The following is a 23010-nucleotide window of genomic DNA, read 5'->3' on the forward strand; positions in this document are numbered from 1 at the left end:
TCACTTACGCACATCCATTGCGCTACGTATCTGCTTAAAAAGACAAGAGAAATTAACTTAAAATTAATACTGCAGGGTACTGTGAAGATGACAAAGTGTAGGCCCTCTGTGTACTTATTTCTAATGCTGAAAAGGTTCTTCCACGATGACTGGTTAGCACAGCAGTCTGCAGAACCGGCCGCGCCGTTCCATTGGCTCAGTGGTCCAAGATGCGAAGATTGCCTGATACAATTTTGTTCTCTAGTACGGCTCCAGCTGGGATGTCAATTCTGTCGCCATGATTTGCAATGATGATAACTGTTCCCTGCGTTCACGGAGAGGAAAGCAAGCGTTCAGAAACACTGCTATAGATTAGCTCATTCCAAGTCGACATTTAGTGCTGTTTGGAGGACCAGCTTAAGTTTCAGCTGTGCAGCAGGCAGATCCTGCATGTATTTCAGCTGTTTCTGCAAAGACGTTTTTTGCACAGAGGTTTAAAGCAAGCAATATTGGCAGCATTGTAATTATGCCAGCATATTACATACCATCAGATTGCAAACAGAGGTGATAACTTATGTGAATATTAATGCTTGCTGTATGTGCTTCTATCGTGCCTGCTTGCTTTTTGGTGAAAAAATGTTCCCATGTTAGCTGGTAACACAGCTTACCATCCCAGCTACAAGACAAACAAAGTGCCACAGATCCTGAAGAAGCATTGAGAAAGAAGCTAAACTGTTAGCTCCAAGAAAGCAAGAATCCCAAACTGAGGGGCATGGACACACAGCTGTAAAGCCAACCTGCAAGGTAAGGTAAAGGTACTTGCCTTTAATGAAACATTCTTCCCAAATGTAACATCGCCTGAAACTGTGAGATGATCCAGTTCCAGCATATCTGGAATACTTTCAAACCTCCGCAGGTAATCCTGAACCTTTGGGGGAAAGGAAAGAATACTGCCTGTTTTAAACCCATTTGTGGACTAAGACATGCGTGGGAGCTGCCTGAAAATTCATTTCAGGTGTCTTTCTGGAATCTCCATCTGACAGCCTGGAGAAGAGAAGGCTGCACAGAGACCTGAGAGCAGCCTTGCAGTATCTAAAGGGGGGCTGTAAGAAGGAAGGGGACAGACTCCTCAGCAGGGTCTGTTGTGACAGGACAAGGAGACATGGTTTCAGACTAAAAGAGGAGAGGATTTAGATTGGATATAAGGAAGAAGTTTTTTACAATAAGGGTGGTGAGGCCCTGGTACAGGTTGCTCAGAGGTGGGGGATCCCCTGTCCCTGGAGGCATTCTGGGTCAGGCTGGACAAGGGTGAGGTAAAGAAAAGCAAAGCTTGTTTTTAATATGTTTGTTGCTATAGTCTACCTTTATACAAAGGGATAAAAAAAAAACAACTCAGCATAAGTATAGGAGTTTACCTTTGTGAAAGAACTTCCCAGTTTGACAAGAGGAACGGTTGGAAATTCACGCTTCTCGCTCATTGTTAGAGATCCAGCATTAAGACTATACAGATTAGACATCACAAGCAGGAGATCAGAGGTGGTCTTAACAGGCAGAAAACGACTACGAGGTACATTTATTCCCAGAGAGTTCTCAAAACTCTTAATAGCAGCACCAACTGCAGTCTCCAACTGGATAACGTTCAAGCCTCCATCCAGAGTCTGGAAGAGAAAGCTCATGTAAACAAGCAGCAGGTGAAGGCGCGTGGTGCTAACGCAGCTTAATTCACAGTTCTGCATTTAGCAGCATACTAGCTCCTTGTTGAAGGCAGCAGCCCTTGCTTAGTTACCCAGGAAGAAGTACTTCTTTAGAGTCCGTTTGCTCCAAACTCTTCCCAGCTGCTTACCTTTGGGTTAACGATGATCTCCATGTCAATAGCATTTTTCTCTTGCAGCCTTTTAATTGCAGACAGAGCAATCCACAGATTGTTCGTATTGAATATTTTGAATTTGGAGACAGACTTGAATTCATCAACGTGTGCTTTTGGGACCTGAGCTATCTCCACCAGTCTCAGTTTGTTTTCATATTGCGTGAGTGTCCCACCCTGCAGAGGTTAAAGAAGCAGCTTTAGGTCCTGTTCATGAGATGTCAGCAGAGAAACCATCCCCCCACCCTAAGCACACGCACTGCTTTGGTGCCATTTAAAGTTGAGCCTCAGTGAAAACTTGTGTTCACTGGGTTACTAATTATAGAGCAAGTTTAAATTACAGCTGTCCAATGATCACATTTCAGATCACCAGAACAGTTATTTCTGTTAATGAAAGTTGTTGGCAATCTTTTGCAAATGCTGTTTTTGTCAAAAACCACCTTTGGCACCAGTTTGCTACATTATGGAGCAAAATTTAAATAAGTCTATTAGTTGTGCTCTCTTGGAATTTATTGAAGAGACAAGTGGTACTTCAGCAACCTGGACTCTCCATGGATGAAGCTCTGTATTTTTATGTAGCATTTCTGTGGTTTTAGAGGACTTTTGATATCTAACAAACAGGGAGAAAGTCCTGTTCCCCTTATCCTATTTAAGAGAACAGATACAAAGTTCTGTTACGGCAGATTTGTTGTGACAAATTACTGTCTGCTAGCAATACCTGACACACAGCCTAAACATCGGACAAGGTGTCAAACCTGCACTTTGTGCAAAGTCACGTGGCTGGGGCAGGAGCGGCTTTGCAGTCACGACAAGCTGAGCTGTGTAATGCATGCATTTACAGCTACATAAAGAGCTTAGAGTTTTCAGTCAGCTTTTGCCATCCCCAAACTTCTGCCATGTGTAAGTGACAGTTTGGAGAAGGTACAGAGGTTATGACCCATATCGTGTGGATATCATCTTCAGTAACCAGCCAAGTTCAAGCTGTCCCAGTCTGCTGGTGCCCAGAACCTCGATCCAATTTGTTCCTTTAATTAAAACTTTACAAACTTGCTGATTGTGTGCCACTCAAATTAGACCACAGCCGACGTGTTAAAAGGTGCCTGAAATAGCTATAAGAAGATTTAATGCGTGTCTGAATTCACACCTAGGGAAGAGACAAGAGGCTTACATTTGCAGCAACGTGAAGGCATTCAGAAGTGCTACACAACTATTTGCATTTACCTTCACATCTGCCCTGGTTTTGTTGGTGACTTCCATGACAAATTCACAGCGTTTTCCATTGGGTGGGTTCATAAGATGATTCAGAATGTAAAGGTCCACTGTAGCACCCAAGTTATCTATATTGGATACAAAAATATATTCCTTCCCCTCTGCAATAAGGTTATCCAGCAGACCGGAGTTATAGAAGCTGCCATAGATGTCTCCATGGCCTGGGGGATACCAGCACTCCGTATTCTCTCCTGAGTAAGACACATCCTTGGCTATTGGCAGCAGAGTTTCCTTGTTAATTCTAGGATACCTGGGAAGACAACATTTTCTTTAAGTTCTCACCAATGCCAGAACAGCAACAAATAAAACAAAACCACAGTAGTTAACGTTCAACTGCATGGGCTTCTTTCATACCCTTTTGACTCCAGGCTTTCAAGGTTAGCGTAAGTACTCCGAATGGGAAGACTCATCCAAATCCTGAGCTATAGCTAGGAAATTGCAGAATGCAATCTCTCAGTCAAGGATTTAAAACCGCAGTCCTCAGACCAAGCAGTTTTTCTCTGATATGCAGCTTTACAGCACGCCAAATACACCTCCAACATCATCAGCCACATCAAACACTTTGGAGTTTGTTCCATCTCCCTGAGAGGATACCAGAGCCCTGGTATCCTAAAAGCAAATTTGGGAATCAAGTGGCCAACATCCAGTACTCCATTACACACAGTTCTTGAGACTGCTTCCCGTCCTGAATCCCTCTCTAATTCCAATACATTGCCTTTGGCTCTACTTAACACTGACATTTCAGTCTTTCAAGAAAATGAGATTGAATATGGGTGTAGAAGTCCTTGTTACTACACTAAAAGCCATTTGGAGTATAAGGAAATGCAAAGTATGTTCCCTTTCACTCAAGTAGAAAAGTTGTTTATACCTGCTTTGATTAAAGGTATATATTTTCACTCGGGTGTGACTGTATTTCTGCAAGATTTTCTTTGTGTCTTCATCCGTGTTGAAGGAGTTCATAAGAACAAGAGGAACGTCGGTGTTGTAGGTTTTGTTTAAGTGCTGAGATGAGAAAGAAATGGTAAATTCAGCATGAATGTTTAACTCCTAAGGATTTGTGGAAAAAGGAAACAGGCTTATTAATCCCAGTCTGCCTCATCTAACTATTAGATAAAAGGAATACTCTTACGCAAATCAAGTGAAGGAAGACAAAACCTTGTGAAGTATCTAAGGTAATGACCATGTTAATTAACATACAGTTGATCTTTGTTTCTAAATCTGCATGAAGATTCAAGATTTCAAAAGCATTGCAAAAGGATCATTTCAAATTTCAGCCAGTTGTTGGTTACGAAAGGCTCGCTTTCCCCCAAATTATTAAAGTCTGTGAGGTTGCAAAAACTATTCTGCACAATAAGCAGTTTTGAGCCTTTTTGGTAAGCCATGAGATGAAAGAGTATCAGGAGTACATAATGGATAAAATGTTAGTGTTTAATTATTTGGACATCTGGAAAACAGAACTGAAATACACCCATGTGGACAGCACAGCAAAAGGAAACACATTGGAAAACAAGATAGTGTTTCACCAAAGGAGAGTGCAAAAAACCCACAAAATCTACAGTGGGTTGAAAACTTGGTACATTAGATCACCTTCATCTGCTGGGAAATGTTTGGGATCGTCCATCTCTGGTAGAGGCTGTACCACAATGATCCTTTTGAGAAAGCACCCGCGAGAAGGGAAGAGTAAAGCTGCATTAGTTGGATAAAAATGTAAGTTTTCTATTGGAGTAGCTCACATACATGGGGGAGCCACTCCAAACAAAAACCATGCAGAGGCACCGATGGCTGGAGATCTAGAAAGCAGGGAGCAGGCACACCCCATCTCCTACTGCAATGACCATCCTAAGTATCCACTGCGAGAGGAATAGTCAGCATTAAAATCATAAGCGAAGTGCCCTCTCTCAACACTAGCAGCTGTTCTTTTATCTTGTTTCCTCAGAGGAAAATCCTAGCCAGCACTTCCATCACGAGTGTTTCCATCTGACAAGGAACTCTGAGCTGCTCTGGAGAGCTTTGTTCCAAAGGACATGAGAAAAGCCACCCCCAGACCTGCATCTGGAAGGGTCAGAAGTCAGCTCCACAATCTGATGCCTTGTGTTACAGGACACAACCACCACTGTTCAGGGTTGGTGCACACAGCTGTGTTACACTTCCAGTAACGTGCAGAGAGGACAGATGTAAATCCCCAATTGCTCCGTCCTTTTTGTCCACGTGTGCTGCACATCACTACTGCCTGTTCCTTCCAAAGCAGTTCTCTGCTTTACCACTAGCGTGGTGACCAAGCTCCCTTTCCTTCTCTCTTTTGGTAAGTCTCTACTGTGATCTCTCCTACGGCTCAGATGCTTCAGCGCATCTTGCTTCACCTCATGTAGAAAGGGAATGCTTTATTCCAAAGTACAGCTCCAAAAGCCAGCACGCAAAACAAGAACTGGATTCCAACTCCCTCTTACCTCAAAAAGGGAAAGCATGACCACTTATTGGGTTTTGTATTCAATTGAAACCACATTTGTCACAGGAAGGGTTTCTGTATTGGCAGGAATTTCAGCTCTAAGTGGGTTTCAGAGTAGGTCTCGAGCGCACAGATCCCCTCAAGCATCCACACCAGCACTCAAAGCATATTACAAATTACCTCAATCTGCTGAACCGTCAGATCCAAGAAGGTGTTCTCATTCCGCACCCCAATAAGACTTTTGGGGCCTTTACAACCCATGCTTGTGCCCAAGCCGCCATTGAGTTTCACAACTGCCAGCTTGTTCAGGACAGAAGCAATGTTATCGGGCAGTCCTCTGGCCTTTATCTTCTCATAGGGCTGGATCTGTAGAAAGTAATTTGTTTATTTCAAGTCAGATATTTGTAGTGAAATTGCTCTTTCCTAGAAACTTCAAATCTTAAAATTTGCTAAGAATACCCTCATTCTCTTATATGATGGTAGAACACTTGCAAAATGAGTCTACAACAACCTGATTTGTTTCAATAAGATGACCTATTCTCTCGAGCAGCTCTGCAGCTTTGTGAGACCAGCCACCATCAGCTTCATCCAGACGAGATGTCTCAGTCTCTTCTTTCACACAGGGGGAACTGACACAGCGGTGAGAAGGGGGCACAGAGGAAGTCATGCCAGTTACACTGGTTACCACAACCCCCTTCTCTTTGTGACCCATCTAACCCTTCCTCATTAAGATATCCCCCTTCAGGCAGGATCAATTTAAGAGCACAGGCTTTGCACGCCCATCCCAACTTTCCATCCTCAAGCAGCATAAAGTCACACCAGTTTTTTTGATACATTGCAGTAAGGTTTTCAGAGGCAACATTCTTGGCAAAAAGGCTGGTTCTTTGACTCAGTCTAAGCCACCTGTTACTCCAGTTACTACCCTGATATAACCATTCATCTCTCCAAATGGAAGACAGGAAGTTCCTAGTTCTCATCCTGATATTTTCAGGATGTGTTTACCAGCTCACATCAAAACTCACAGAAAGCTTTCTACCTTGCTGATAGCTATATCCTGCAAGTTTAAAAGCAGTATAAAAAGAGTATAGGCTGCTTTCAGGGTGACAGATGGAGAGCAAAATCAGGCTTGTAATGAAAGCCAGCATGCCTTTCATTAAGCACTGCTTCTCTGTAATCCAAACCACCTAAGTCAAGGAAACACAGCTAATAATGCAGTGATAAGAACCACGCCAACACTGTTAGAGCAAAGTCAATACAATTATTTTTTAACCTGCCCTTCTAGAGATTTTCTTTAGGAGAAAAGTCCCTGTGCCTCAGTGCTGTATGTATTCTAGCAACAACAAATTATTTCTGTGCTGATAAGGGATGTGTAAAATCCATAGCTGATTACCAAAGACAAACACATGCTTAGCAGTTTTCAGAAGTCTGTTAGCTTGGGGCACATCAGGCTGGGGTTCCAATGGAAATTCACGTTGTGCTGGAGCAAGAATCACATTTCTTACTCAGATGTGAGGAACAGGGAGGAGAAGTGCAGCTCCAGCAGGGCACAGGTGGCAGATTAGAGCACATCCCTCACCTTAAGGAACCTTACGCAGTATCTGCACAGCGTATGGTGCATTTTTGAAGATCACTCCACAAGCTGCAGCATAATAACTGAGGAAACTGCCATTACCCAAACAGTGGAAACTGGCCCAGGAAGATCGTGATGCAGCTGCTTCGATTCGTTCCACCTCGAAATGGTTCCCAGTGCTTAAGATACATACTCCAAAAAACCCCAAGCAATTAACTGGACTTGAAAGCCCCATTAATGATAGAAATGTTTCAATCCACGTGCTCTTTACCAAGCTCCTGCATTGCTACCTACTGGTAAGTTTGAACTCACTGTACTTCCCTGTTTTTCAAAGCAACAGAGGTTCCCTATGCTCAAAATCCTTGAGACAGCACCTTACGAGTAAGGTGAGGAACCTAATGAGTAAGGCACAAACTATCCTGTGTTTTCAAATTACCACTGCACTCAAGGTGAGGTGACTTTGCTTGTAAGAGTTAATTATGAAAAGGGAAATCATGCACTGAAGCCTCCACTTTCCAGTATGTCACAGTAGCAGACATGGTGGTTACACAGTTTTTATTTCACCCTTTCAGCAAACTAGCCAGAAGGGAAACAAAGTGTTATGGTGGCTCAGGCAGCAAGCAGCAACACTATTACTGCTGCAGTCATGTGCTAGCATCCAAGTTCCCTGGAGAAAGGAGTTAACTGATGAAACAAAGCAGGTGATGATGGCATGTCAGTTTCCATTCAATCTGCAGATGATAGCAGTAGAAAAAACGCAATTTCAGATAGATCTGTCAGTAAGATTTATGTGCATCAATAAAAGATGAGGGGAAATTTGTCAGCCAAATCATTAAGTTCAGCGCTGACCTTAGGACAGCCACAAGTTTGATCCCCACAAATCTACCTTTGTTGCCACAATTTGATTCACTTGTCTACAAGGGGTGGTTTTCAAGCAGTGCTTTCAGGGGGTCCCAGCAGTTTGACAATCAGTTTCTCAGTTTTGACTCCATATCATGAGACTGAAATCACACAACACCTAAACAACAATGCACGTCTAAAGCGACCCACCAAAAAGTGTACTAAATCAAAACAACTGCTCTGATTGCTGCTACCTCAAACAAAGAACAGACAACAGGCTCCTTCCTTATTAACTATCTTGTCTAAAACAGCTCTCCAAGATCCCTTGCTTAAAAAGCCTGACAGTTTTGAATGCATGGCTTCAAGTGAGAACTTCAGGTTTTGTTGCTGTATGGGAACAGCTGAATCACAGCCTGAACCTCTGATTGACCACCTGAAGCAAGCACTGAGTCAGCCATGGGAGCACAGGTGAAGGCAATTCAGCTGTGCTGCTGGAAGGGGTGGAGCCTGGCTGCACCTCTGCTAGACCCATTTAAGAGCTGGCTGCCAGGTGGGAAGGATTTCTGCTGGAGATCCCTCCTCCTCCGGAGTCTCATAGTGAGCCCAGGATCAGGTAAGCATCCTATCTATTCTGTTGTGATGTAATAACTGTGTAGCCAAGCTCTCTGGTGTATCTCATAACTATAACATCTGTACAGTCATTGATTATACAGTTACCAATAATTTATGCAAGATTCTATTGTGTATCATCTACTGATAGGCACCTTAGTCTGACTGCTCCTCTAAGGAAGCAACAGAGTAAGACTTTCCAGCTTCCTCATGTGAGGGTGTGACTGAATTTATTTTAGGCAAAAAGGAAAAAAAAAAATAATCATCTGGCAACATCAAGAAATTAAGCAACTGTTCTAATCACAAACACATCTTCCCAGCCAGTCACAGTGCCTGCTGCTAACAGGATTGTACCCTGTATTGCTCCACGAGTCACAGGCAAGGTAAGACAGACTGTCAGTAGAAGAGAAACACTCATCCCTGCTTGCCTTGCTCTCCTCTCCTCAGCCAACTGTGCTGCCCATGCCCTCCCCTACATCTATTTGCTGGTTCTGACCTCTAGCTAGCTGCAGCCTATTTGCAACCTGAACCCTGAAACAACCTTCTGCCTCCAGGTTATAAATTATGCTCAGTTGCATCATCCAGAGAAGGCAGAAGGTTGAAATAAGTAAGGAAAAAGACAGCTGAGACTGATAAGAGGGAGGAAGGTGGAAGATAAGGTGACAGCTCGAAATGAATGGAGTCCTAGGGCATGGGGGCAAAAGACCTGAAATAACAAGAAATAAAATGCCAGTACACCAATGTAAGACCACTAAGTCTTATTAAAACATTCCTCTTCGCATTTTAAATTTCACAGCAGGATTTTGGAAGCATCTCCACAGTCCTACTTCAGCAAAGGCTTAAAAGATGGATAACCCAGGATAAGCAAAATTGGGAGCAGCCAAATGCGGCTCCAGAGCAATTCAGCTGCAACTGCGTGCCCTGGCCTAAAAGCCCCATGACAGGCAGCCCCAGCAGGGGCTCCAGGAGGGCTGTGGTGAGGAGGTGGGGATCACGGCCCCAAGCCTGTCCCACACCACAATACCATGCCCTGGGGAGCAGGGAGACTTCTTTTTAAATTGGGGTTTGTGCCTGTCAAGTCTGTGAGGTCTGTTGATCTGGCTGTGTAGGAAGCAATCTTTCCTTGGAAAGGAAACTGTTAACTCCAGAGGCAAACATGGCCTCAGTGCTCCCTCAGCACAGATCCACTATCTTGCCCTTTCCTTGCTTAAAGTATGTTTGATAAACAAATCCAGCAGGTAAGTGTGCTGGAAAGAATTATGCTCTTTTTGTTCTTCTTTTTTATTCAGAGACTTGCTCAAAGCCTAAAAAAAAAAAAAAAAAAAAAAAAAAAAAAAAAAAAAAAAACCACAGACTATCTGAAAGAACAGTCTACCTGAACTTTGTACTTCTGGTAAATGAACAACATCTGCACTTGCGTGACACTGCAATATTACACAGGGAAAATGCCCTGAACTATGAAATCGCCTGTTTTTGGAGTAGCGTGTTCTCTGCCTCTAAGATGCACGAGATGTGAACTCCGATGACTCCTGCTTGCTGAAAGAAGGGATGAAGCAGGCTGCACTGCTTTGACACAGCTTGTACTGCTTCTCTTCCAACACATCCGGAGTGAAGGAGGACAACAGAAGGCAGACTGACCACAGCAGCTTACTACAGGAGGCGAGCTGCAAAATGAGAAACTGGACCTACCCATCTGTAGCAGGAGTCTGCATCTCCCCAGGCATTCTCAAATATTCTTCTTCCTCCTCTGCAAGGGGCATTTGTTCTCCATAGCCCTGAGCTGTATCCCTGCACTCCAAGGGTTACTAAGCACTGATTCTCATCACTTGCATCTATCCTGGCCTCTGTCGTCGTTCTGCCACCTGCATAAACCACGACTGCCCAAAGAACACCAGCATGAGAAGGTTACAAGTCAGGGCAGCTGCGGCAACCTGGACAAACACCACGTCAAAGCTGCTTCCTAAATACCCACATCTTCCAGACTGAAACAGGACCGTTTCAGACTGCCTGCACAGTCACTTTATTTTACAGAGGAACACTACAACCCTTCAGCAGGAAACTTATGACCAGCAATAGAGTTATTCAGTTAAATTAAGACAGAGAAAGCTTTCACGTCTACAGAGTTGTTTTATTTATAACTCAGCTGAGAGGCTCATTTCTTCCAGAAAGTGAGATGCACAGAATCAGGAGACCGGCATTTAAAAAAAGAAGACAAACAGAACATACAGGGCTTATCGTATCCATGTGTTATGTGCTCTGAAACAAAGAGTCTCTTGAAAATATTAAGAGGTGACTAAATGAGGAGTAGAAAAGTCAGCTACTTAGGGTATGAGGAAGTGAGAAAACATTATATATGCCATACCTTTCCAATTGGGGCAGAAAGGCTGGATTATCAAGTCGACTGAAGAGGAAGCTTGGATGGCAACATTCCTGACAGAAGTAATGATGTTCTCACTCACGTAATCATACCTCAAGGGATTGCCAATCAGCTACAGCTGACCTGACAATCACTAGATGCTACAGGTTTGTGGACCCTGCCATCAGCAAACCTAGAGATCTTGCACGGCATGCCCTGCATGCTCCTGGGGTAACTGAGCCAAGCAAAACTGCACGAAGACCGCAGCAAGAACAGCTCCAGCAATTGGTTATCAGCAAGCAGTTCTGCAGCCTAAAGGCACACGCTAGGCTGATCTTGCTTCAGTAGCACCTTAGTATCTCCAGGTGTCTCTCTTCTTGCAACAGAGCACATGAGCACAACTACAATAATCCGAACCAAAGCTACAGCAGCAGCCCTGGTTGTGTCTGTCAGAAAGTGACCTTTTAAAACAGCATCCACTGCATTTTCTGCAAGATGAGTTCAGTGCTGCCTGACAGGACAGTGTTGCAAATGAGAAGACTTCAGCTGCTCCCACAGATGCCTCAGCTGGTTCAGAGCAGGATGCTCGCTTGCTAACATTATGCACCCACACACACTGAGTGCCATGAATGTACTCTGAGGCCATTCAGCAGGTGGGAGGGAGAGAATTGGAAGGCCACAAAGGCTGGTAATGCCTGGAGCAAAACCACAGCCTGGAGATGAGCGTGGCAATGAATTTGCATGTCGGGTCTGGTCATCTCCTCACTGCAGATCAAAAGGACAGAATAATTCAAAGGAACCTTCAAAAGAACTGAACCTTTTCACAAGAAATTCATTGCTAACCGGAGGCTGGGAGAGGACAGGGAAAGAAGGGATACAAATAATGTGCAGTATTCTAGATCCAACAGGAAACATCACCATTTTCATCAGCCATGCTAGGTAAGAATAACACAGAGGAATGCACAACAAACTTGAGGCAAAATGATTTCTACACAAAATCCTTTGCATCTCCCACACCCCTTTCTTTCCTTTTCCCTTTTCTTTCAGCTACAACAAAACTACGTACAAGAGAATCCCTTAGCAATCTTCTGCATACTATGCAAGGATCTTTCATAGCAGCAGTTTTGCAGAATGTTGAAAAGCTTCAGTTCTGTTTGCCTATCATCTAGTACAATATTCCTCTCTTACTTCAAACGCACATCCGTTCAGAAATGCCATCTGTTCAGAGTCAGATTATTCTATCCACAGTCCATTTATTCTGCTGTATTTTCAAAAGGGAGCGTGTAGAACAAATGAGAGAGGCAGGATATGGAGACAGCGTTTCAGCAGTGTAGGATGTGTCTGAACAAACTACAGAAGGTGAAAGATCCCAAAGGTTTTAATCATGGATTTGTCAGAAAGGCAGGGGCAGCTGATACAGACAAGGGGTCATGAACGCAGGAACTGACAGCAGATATCCAGAACTGAGCACACACTGTTGTTACACCTCCTACCCACTCCAAAATCAACACCACCCCTACCAGGCTGCCAGTGAATTTCAAACATGTAGCTGGGTAGGACACAAGTCACACCCAGTGTTCAGGTGTTGGCTGAAAAACAGAGGGAAAAAAAATGGTTTTGCCTTTAAAGTCTCACTATGTTCTTCTTGCATCATGCACAGCACAGCTCTCCAAAAATAGAGACTGCTGCTCAGTTTGCCTCAAAATCATTCGCTGGAGTGCCAACCACCCCTTTTTGGTCTTCGCTATTGCACTAGAAATGAGCTTATGCAGAAAGCCCAGAGCAAAAATCTGATGCCAGTGAAATCAACGATTCTACCCCCAACCCTCTTTGTCAAGGATTGAGTTCATTTGCTGTAGCTCCAACGCAAGATCTGTAACTCAGCCTAAATATTTCAGTTTCTTTTGGCACAAATGTTGGAAACGACAACTTGGAAATGAAGCCCTGGATCTTGAAGGGTCTTTAATTCAGAGAACAAGAAATGTTAGGAATTCAAATTCAAGCAGGATCCTTCCAGCACGTGGACTGCCAGGTATTGGTGCTATTTACTGAGCAGTTGCAGGCGTGCAGAGGCTCTAAAATGCAAAAGAGCTGCCTCATTACCCACAAGCATATACAGGAGTAGAAAGTGCTCCAGAATAATAAAAATCCTGCACTCAGAGCTTGGAACAGTGGACTTGACAAGAGAGGGCCAATGAGAAAATACTTCAGGAGTAAAACTGGGCAGGAATGACAGGACTTACAGATGCATGATTACAGTGTTAGTCATTTCCAACGAGTCTTGAAACTGCGGTTTGGGATTCCTCTGAGATGATATCTAGCTCCATTCAGTTCTGCAGACAGTGTCACAGAAGTGATTTTTGGAACAGTTCGCATGAGGCAACACTGGGAGTGTGACTAACGTTTCAGAAGTACACTCCTACAGCAGGGACATTTGGGAGAGTTTGCCAGAGACAAAATGAGCATCAGGCCATCACCGTGGGTAGACAGGAAAAGAATACACCCATCTTAGTCAATATTGTAGTCACAGAAAAACAAGGTAACATTTACTCAGCACCAAAGGACAGTTTTGGAAAGAGCAAAAATGAACCCTTCAGACCTGCTTTTAGAGTTCAGGATTAGGAAGACATTTTAGCTTTGATTAAAAGCATGTCATTTTTTTCCTTTTCCTTCACGATCACAGCTCACCAAGGTTGGAAAAAAGACCTCCAAGATCATTCAGTCCAACCATCCACCTACCACCAGTATTTCCCCACTAAACCACGTCCCTCAGTACAACATCTAAATGTTTCTGGAACACCCCCAGGGATGGTGACCCCACAACCCCCCTGGGCACTCTGTGCCTCACCACTCTTTCAGTAGAGCAAATGTTTCCTAACATCCAGCCTGAACCTCTCCTGGCACAACTTGCTCACACTCAAACTGCTTCAGATGTTCACTTCACATCAAGGATGAGGGTCTGCATTGCTATTCTGAGATTAACTTGATCACTGCAGTTTCCCCAGAGACCCCCAGCAGGCCTTTGCTACTGCTTCCAAGTCAAACAAGCTGATCACTGCAATCTACATCAATAAGATTAAATTACACTTGCTGTATTCACGTTCTTTACTTTGTCTCCTACTTAACCAGGACTTTAAGTGCACGCTTTCTTCTCTGAAGACTACAGAAATGGGTCAGCTACCACTGTAAGCCTTTAGACATACAGAGGGAAAGCATCTGGAATGAAAAAAACAAGAAGTTTATCAACATGACATGTTAAACCCACACAAATGGGTTCATCATCTAAAGCCTATAACTTGCTTGCCCATTGTTGTTAGCTGTCATACTAAAAACAGGAGGGAGAAAAATGGGGGGATATTAAAACACAGTTATTCTTACATTGCAATCTGCTGTCAGGAATCTTTACTTGTCCATTGGTATTTCACAAAGGAACAGAAAATGACATTCCAAGAACAAGAACCGTGGATAAAACGTTATCCATGAAGATAATGAAAGACCCATGAAGTCTGATCAGAACTTCTTCTCCTGCATAGCAGAGTCACAGCACTGGACAGAATCCTGGAGCAGTTTTCCTACTCAACTTGAATCTCAGAAATACTTCATGTAGAACAGAAAATTAGAAGACAAAGCCTAAATATGCCAGAACCTATTCATGAACTCTAAGCTGTTAAAATCTTGGTTGCATTTTTGGGTGCTTACATGTACATGTATGTGTGTATGTCTGTACGTATTCACATGCAGCATGGGAAGGAAGCTTGTTTGAGGGTATTTTTCTCTAGCTTTCCTCTGTGACATTTTTGCTATGCAATTTGGAGTTCATGCTAGCAAGTAGAATTTCAGCCAAGAACAGGCATGCATCTCACCTGAGCCAAAGCAATAGGATGGTGCAAGAGTCTTTACTATATACTTTCACATTACTGGACAAAAGTTGCTTCCTAGCTGAGTGACAGAAATGAGCATGAGCCAGAACAGGCCATAAGGAAGAAGAGAGATACCACCTCCAATCCTGTCATCCTTTCAGGCCTCTGTGACCTTAGGCTAGACCTTTTTAAACAGCTTGCCTTGCCTGGGAATCCCCAACAACTTGTTTTAATGTTTTTTCATCCCTCTTGCTTGACATTTGCTCCCCATATCCAATAACCCAGTAATTTTCAGTCCTTTATAGAACTTGAATTTTTTTCAATGAAAGTGTACAAAACTTTAAAAATGGACAACAGCTCTCCCTCTCCACAAAGCAGTCCATTCATTAGCATCAAACTGCTGTCATTTAATCCCAGGCCTTATTTTGACACAGAGAACAGTTTATTCCCTTTGTTATTGCAGCTACCTTTTTACATATTTAAAAGAGCGATTGCTTCTTTGAAGCCTCAGCCTGCTCTAGACTAAAAGCAAGCCCTTTTCTGCAGCCTTCCTTGTAAGATGTCACCTAGAACTCCAGCTTCTTACCTTGGCCTCTTTATTCAAGGTGGAGTTTTTTTCCCCAAAACAACATTTCATTCAGTTTTACAGTGCGGAAGAGACAGACATCACGTGTTTCCGAAGTCAAAAGAACACACTCAGCCTTGGAAAAAACCCTATCCTTGCTCTAAAACAGCATCATTCATCAATGCTTTAGAAAGCAGTGCTGCATCTGTTCTGGAAGTAACTGGACAGCCTGTCTTTCAGTTGCAAACAGAGCCCTGACTGAATCACCACAGAGGCAAAAGGAAACCACAAATGTGTGTAGGGACACAGGAGTCTCACACCATGCCAAGATTGCTGCATTGGGAACAGCAAGAATTTGTAACACAACTACACCGTTCGTTACGCAAGAGCCAAAAGAACAGCCTTGGGCCACAGATGAATCAATAAAATGAGGTTAGGCTTAATGGGAAGTGTTTATTTCAGTACTAAACACTGCCAAAAAACATTATTAGTGCTTTCTCAGCAGCATCTCAAGTGGAAGGTTATCCATTATAACAACATAGATAGCATTATAAAATGACACTCAAAAAACCTTACAGTCAACAGCTAGTTTCAGATTCCTCACTTCTACTGAGCTGCTCTAGATTACAGAAGTTGCTAAACGAGCTATATAACCCAGCCCACCTGCCATATGTCCCTTTCAAATTATTTAGCAGAACGGATTGCTGGAAACAGTCTCATCTGAGGCGTGCCACCTTCTCTCACGGGCAGGAAAAAAGGGTGACAACAAAGGTCCTTCCTACTAGCTCTTTAACAAGAGTTACCATTCACTCAAGAGAAGGTACCAAATGGTAAGATGGCATCTGTCCCACTCAGTTCCCCTGTTCAGGAACAGTTAAGAAAATAACACTGGATCTTGATGCATATGTTGAACAGGACCTGATGTTCATGAACACACACAGCATATGTCTGTAAATTATTATGTCTCAGCTAGGACCCCAAGTGTCATCCTACGTGATCTTACAGGACCAGGGAAGTTCTATCTTCTCCAGGCAACTACAGCATTTGTTGCAAGCTGCAATTATCATCGTTATGTTCTTACAGACTGTCACTTAATTGCAACTTACAGAATCTTCTGGTGGTCTCTGAATCTTCCCCCAGTCCACAGATGGTCCCTTCTCCTGTAGGAATCTATGAAATAGCTTCTTAAATCCTTCCAGGTCCTTTTTCGTGTGCTACAAGAAAGAAATACGTTAGTTAACAAAGGTATTTATTGCTTACCTTTTAGATCATGGAAGCATTATTACAAACTTGATATAAAGCACGCTCCCAAGAATAATTTTATCCACATACGAAGTACAGACACTCTAAATTTTAAGTAAAAAGGTGCCAGAAGACCCTCTTCACTAAAGCTCAATATAAGAAAACAACAAAAACAAAAAAAATGCCCAACACATTTTGGACAGCTAAAAGGTCTTCAGTCAAAATTACAACCAGAAGAATCTGGCCCAATCTTTAGGATAACAGTTTTACCCTTCCTGTATATAATCTGTAATGGATTACAGAGAACCTTTAATAACTAAAGATGATTAAACACTAGGTAATAACTCTGCCATGTGTTTTGTATGGAACTGAAGTCTCCTACAGACGCTGCAGCCATGCTACTCTTCACGGGATTAGAGAACATCCTATAAACAAGGACTGCATCGTGCTGTGATTTGTCCCCCTGTACAGAATTTGCTTCTGTCTCCTGCCCCTAACAGACTTCTTACCTCTAGCTCATTTGAGGGCGCAGTTGCGAGTATTTTATCAAGTTCTACTTTCATTGAATACGCCAGCTCTTGCCGAATGACTTCCTGGAACTGCGACGGGCCGGCCTGGGACATTGCTTTGCTGAAATCTTCAATGAAAATGAAATGCATGAGTTCAAGGGAGTGAGTAAAACGGATACATAAAACTAACTTACTTACACTACAGACAGCTCTCATGTTCCCTTTATAAATATATGGGGGCTGCACTGGAATAATGCCTCCTATTTCGTTATTTCGTCCCACAGCATCAGAGGCAGATGTTGGTGGGATGGCAGCAGAGGCTGAACCTTCCCAATATTCCATTGCACGTTGTTGCTGTGTGACAGACGGCAGCAGAGGGGCAGTCTGACTGAATGGCATCCAAACTGGGAGTGCCTATGAAACAAAGGTGTGGAACTGATTTCCTCCATGAGGAAATAATTGTACCCACTGACATTTGTCGATGCTTGCTGAGCATTTATGGAGACCAAAGAGCGGATGTGAGCACAGAGAGGGGGGAGGTGAGTTTCAGCAGTGGCAACAGCCATGTGAAAGACACGTTCTGGATGGCCACAAACAACTGCCACACCAGGAAATGAAGAGTGCCTCAGTCAGCTCACTCTCCACCACCAGCATGAGATGATTTGTATGTCAAAAAACGGTGTTTTGTAGCCAAGAACTTACTCTACCAAATAGTGTTATTCTGCTCTTTGCATCTGTTGTAGTTTCACGGGGAAGAACTAGGAAGCATTACTTTTTGAGTACCCACATATATATAATCAATTCACATGACCTAATCTCAGTTTTATTACTGTACTAGCACTTCAGGAATCCAAAGCTTTCATTCCTAGTAATTTGGAGAACAGACCTTAACTTGGGAGCAATAAGCAACAGCCCTCCTCTCAAAACCCTAAGAAAATCCCCAAAGATCAATGATCCATCTCAAGAAACATCCAGAAATCCATAACAGTACTCTTTTTATTGCTGTGCAGCTAAAGAATTCATGTCCTACCACATCTGCATACTTCAGCAAGTAAAAAAAGTGAAAAAGCCATTCAATAAAGTACGTATTTTACACAGAACATTGCGATCAAGGGTACCCTTCTGTTCACACAACCAAATAAAACCAGGGTTTAATTATTTAAACAGTGCACTTTCACACAATTCTCAGTTTGCTCCAGTAAATATTCTCTTACTTTATCATATGAGTATTTTCACACTACAGCACGCACTTCAAGTTACTAAGCAACCCAGAGAATTAGTCCGTCTATCACTTCAGCATTTGCTTTGCTTTTGAAAGTGATAAGCTCCATAAAAGTAAAAAGAATAAGTACACAAATGGACTACACGGTGAAGTCCACACTGTCAAAGCACCTCACAGAAAGAAATGGAAGATAACTCCGCTTTATTTTCCAGAAGAAAGCATTTGAAGTGAGTGGCTCCTCAAAAGACATTCCCGGTACGTTCTCTAAAGACCTCAGTTAATTTAATTTCGGCCAAATCCCTTGAGCAATCACTTCTCTGTAACACAGAGAGGTGCTGCCTTGCCAAATATAGCGGGGATTTAGAAACACTGTGAATAGTAGTGCAAAAAGGGACAGGAGCAAACTCCGCAAATGAACCAGTGACAGGAAACACTGCTGGAAGCGGCAGCCATGTTTCAAGTTTTCTTGTTTGGAACACGCGTTAAAGTCTGCTGGATGCCTCAGAAAGTCAAGAGCAGTTCATTTTAATATGGTTCTGATTATAGTTTTGTTTTGTTTTTGTTTTTTTATTAAAGTACCCTATGGCCTCAGGTTCAGTGAGAGTGATTCCAAAGGCCACAGAAGCCATTTTCCTGACCGCATCGTTTTGCAGGTAAGGAACAGAAAACAAAACAAAACGAGAGGCAAGCGCTGCAGGGCTCTCTGTGCTGTGATGAGGGGGGAAGGTGAGCTCAAGAGGAACATTACAATTAACAATAGGTCTGTTTCTTAAACCATGCCCTTCGTTTGGCAGTACGAGCAGCTCATAGCCTGGTAGATGTCCCTTCCCAGGTGAAATACGGAGAAACACGAGAGCTCTTCCTTAAGGCTCACCTCCTCCTGCAGAACGATAAGGAGATCTGTACCAGCCTTTGAGCCCACACAGATTGAAACACCACTTAAGCTTTGGGAGAACAACAGCTACAAGATATTTCCAGGTGTCTGTAACCCTCCCAGCTGTGTGCTGCAATATACGGCTGCAGCCAGAACAAGGGCGTCCACTTCCAGCAGCTCATCAGCCTGTAGAACACATGAAGCTCCTGCTATGATGCAACACATCCAGCAGAAACTCAGCAGTATCCAACAGGGACCGGCATCCGCGTTGCTGATCATGTTTTGCTTAAGGCAGAGCCACGAGCCTCTTCCCCAGGCTGCCACATACGTAGGAGAACCCAGTTAGTCCACAGTGGCCAAAAGACTTGTCTCTCCCAGATAACAAGCATTTAGAGACTGAGTAATACCACAAACAAACCAAAATGAGGCACAGCAAAAGTAAACACATGATAACGGCCTCGCTCTCTGCGTGGGGTCCAAGACTTACTGAGTGTGCTGGATCACCAAGGTCCTTGCAGAGCAGCAAAGCCAGGCTCCTGCGGGTCAGCCTGCCACAAGATCGCTCCTCACCTCAGCCCACAGCTGCCTTGGCTCTGTGGGGACATTTCCAGAACTACTTGGTCTCACCCAGCATGTCAGAAGCCAGCTGCCCGTGTTTGCAAGCCAGAGGTTTTTAAGCATTTATCTTCAAGTGCAAACTGGGATTTGGACTGGAATGGGGAATGATGGCCCTCTGTAAAGGTTTTGTAAGCACTGCTCCAAACTCCTGTGCTGCTGTCCCCTGGGCACCGTGGGGAAAAAGCTGGTGTTTATGCACTCCAGCCTACCGACTGCAGGAGGACAGCTGCAGTCCTCCATTGTGAGCTGCTGTTAAATTTAACAGCCCAGGTTAAGGTTTATTTCCCCCTTCACTGTAATTGCAAGGAGGACACGGAAAGGCCAGTGCAACTGCATTGCTAAAAGCAGTCATTTCCTATCAGCAAGTGACATTTTCTGAAGCTGCAATGGAAAGCAGTTACTGTGCCTCTGTAAAGTCAGATGGGAGGCTGGGGTGCTGGAAGAGCTATCAGGCTTCCAAACTACTTTAGAAAATAAATGCCTCCTCCAAGCATTCTGCAGCCATCAGCCTCAGGTTTCAGACAAAGCTCACTTTTACAGGATCAGTATTCTTCACACACACGTAGTTTTAATGCCTTCAGCAGGAAATACTCCCTCAGTTAAGCCACTGGTAGGATTTCATTCAAACCCTGCTGCCCACACCCTTAGGTTCCACTTTGCTTTGTGCCCTTATCTCACAGCCAACCTGCCACTGTCCTCACACCAACGTAAACGGCGGGGCATTTTCAAGTCCATCATGCATGGCTTTATAACTGACATTCAGGGAAAAAGAAGAAAGATTAAGCTACTGTAAAGGGGGTCTTTATGAACGATCAGAAACAAAGTAAGGGACAGACTTCCTCAACTGCAGTGTATCACCTCTCTGCCATCCCTATTTGATATTAAACAAGAGGAAGCTTAGTTTTGCTGCCCCAAGAGCCCTCTGTCCCACTCTGAGGAGGATTTCACTGCCTTGGAACACGGCACACAGGAGAGAGGTACAGGTCAAGTCAAGCAACAAGTCCTCCTAGGGAAATAAGAGGATCTGTTTGGGCTGAGGGTTACAAGTTTTAATTCCTTTTGCAATCCAAGCAAGCATGCGGGAAGAGCTACAGCAGAGAATTATTTACATCTCCGTGGAGCCAGCCCATTCTCACAAAGATCCAGGAGGCTGATCCGTAAGTTAAAACACGCAGCTGAACTTTAAGCACTCCGCTCGTGAACTCGGGTCTGATGGTACAGAGCAAATACCTTAACTTCCACCAGCTCTGCTCCAAAGTTCAAGGCAATTTTTATCCCTGACAGGGATAAAAGCCTCATAAATACCGACGCTGTAGCACACAAAACTAACAAACAGCCCTTCACTTGATACTTGAGAACTGAGAGCACCCACTCAGCCTTTACAAACTTTTTTCTTTCTACTACGACAGGCCACGTCTGTCAACATACATTAGAGCAAAGCATACATGAAGTGAAACTCACAGATTCTCTCCCCTTAACGAAGCACGTCAGCACGAGCTCGCCCACAGGCTTGTAGCCCAGGGCGCTCCTTGCCAGCTGCACACACCGAGGGCTGCGAGGTTACGCAGTGCAATTCTGAGTGGAGCTGCTCATGCTAAAAATACCACCTGACACCAGCAACGTCTCTCAGGATAACAGCAGAGAAGCTCAGGGCCGTATACTTTTTAAAAGAAAGCTTTCAGCGCCGTCAAATTCTTGGTGATGCTGGGAAAATTTCTGCTCTGATAGGCTTGTTCAGTTGTCTTTATCCCCAAAAGAGATAGAGGAGTGTCTCCAGCTTTCTTTTTCCGAATAAAGGGGAGATCGTATAGGGGAATGCCTCCAGTAGACTAAGAAAGGGAGAGACCCTATGGGGTAATGCCCCCCAGGAGATTCTCCTTTTATTCTTCTCTGTCTTTTGGGGATAAAGCTAACAGAGAAAGCCCATCTGAGCAGAAATTTTCCCGACCTCTTCATGCGGGTCATCACTGCTTGCTGCAAGACGGGGACCTTCATCAGGAGGCCAAGATAAGCCAATTCCCCTCAGAAGCTGGGTTCCGATCCTATTTCTGTCCCGCGTTCACAGTCTGAAGGGAGTTATCTCATCTCAGCGCTGCCACAGCGCGATCCCTGCCCCGCGTCGACCTGTCGGTGTGCTCACACAGCACAGCTCTGCCCGGCGCTGCACATCCATGGGAGAGCTGCAGCGGCTCCCCGGAGCCTGCCAAGCTCTCGGCTTCCTCCCAGCTCCCCTCGCAGAAGACCCACGGATGCCCACTACCGGCAGCGCGACATCCCGTAGGCCCGCGTGGGTTTGCACCGAGAAAGCCCGGAGGCGCAGAACGCGGCAAAGCACGCGCGCCCCGTTAGGAACACCGGGAAAGAGGAGGGCAGGGAAAGCCTTGGAAGCGCCGACGTGATTTTTCTTCCTGAAACGATCACCGTTTCGCAATACGGGAAGCCGAAACTCCGGCCACATCCGCGGGGCAGAGCCGGGAGGAGCCGCGGGGAGCGGAGCGGGGCACAGCGCGGGGCACCCGCTTACCTTTGGCGAAGGACGACATGATTGCTCGCTGGCGAGCGCCGTGCGGCTGAAACCTGAGGGAACCGCGCCCGGCCCGCTGCGAAGGGCAAGGCACCAACACCGGCCCCTCCGCCGGCGGCCTCCCGTTCCCCGCGCAGCCCGCCGCGAGCCGGCAGCCCCGAGCGATTTAAATTTCATCGGGGGCAGAGGCGGGCCCGCAGATCGCCGGCTTTCGCCACCCCTTCCCCTAACCCTCCCCCGGGCTGGGCCTCCCGCCTCCGCGGGGCTCCCGCTCGGGCTCCTCCCCGCTCCGGGACGCTCCCGCCGCCCCGCCATGCCCCCGCCGCCGCCTCCCGTCACGCGAGCGGCCCGCGGGCCCCGCGGCGGCCCCGCCTCTCTCGGGGGCCGCGCGATCGGGCCGCGGCCCCGCCGTACCCACCTCGGCGTGCCGGCGCGGGGAGGGGCGGGGCTTCGGGGGAAGGGGGCGGGGCCTGAGCGGGGGCGCGTGCGCGAGCGGCTCGGGGGGCGCGCGCGGCCCGCACGCACGCGCGCTGCGGTGTCGGGTGGCCGCTGGGGGGCGCTTCGGGGCGGGAAACCTTCACTGGGGGCGGCTCGTGTGAGGGGCCGGTGTTGGGAGCTGAGGAGGAGCCGTGGTGCGGCTGCCTTAGGCTCAGCGCTACGCAC

The 23010-nt window shown here is 45.2% G+C and overlaps 1 protein-coding gene across 1 annotated transcript; it reads right to left on the reverse strand.

Moving 5' to 3' along the window:
* Positions 1-196: 196 nt before the first annotated feature.
* UGP2 (UDP-glucose pyrophosphorylase 2) lies at positions 197-22662 on the reverse strand (the record flags this gene model as incomplete). The annotated part of the gene is made up of 10 exons (XM_079532780.1): positions 197-304; positions 803-907; positions 1395-1637; positions 1823-2020; positions 3065-3362; positions 3630-3721; positions 5739-5924; positions 16465-16572; positions 17110-17237; positions 22071-22662. The coding sequence occupies 10 exons, from the start codon at positions 22660-22662 to the stop codon at positions 197-199; spliced, it is 2058 nt and encodes a 685-aa protein (XP_079388906.1).
* Positions 22663-23010: the final 348 nt, after the last annotated feature.

The sequence above is a fragment of the Tetrao urogallus genome (assembly GCF_951394365.1).
Source record: "Tetrao urogallus genome assembly, chromosome: 2".
In the NCBI taxonomy this organism is placed as follows: Eukaryota; Metazoa; Chordata; class Aves; order Galliformes; family Phasianidae; genus Tetrao; species Tetrao urogallus.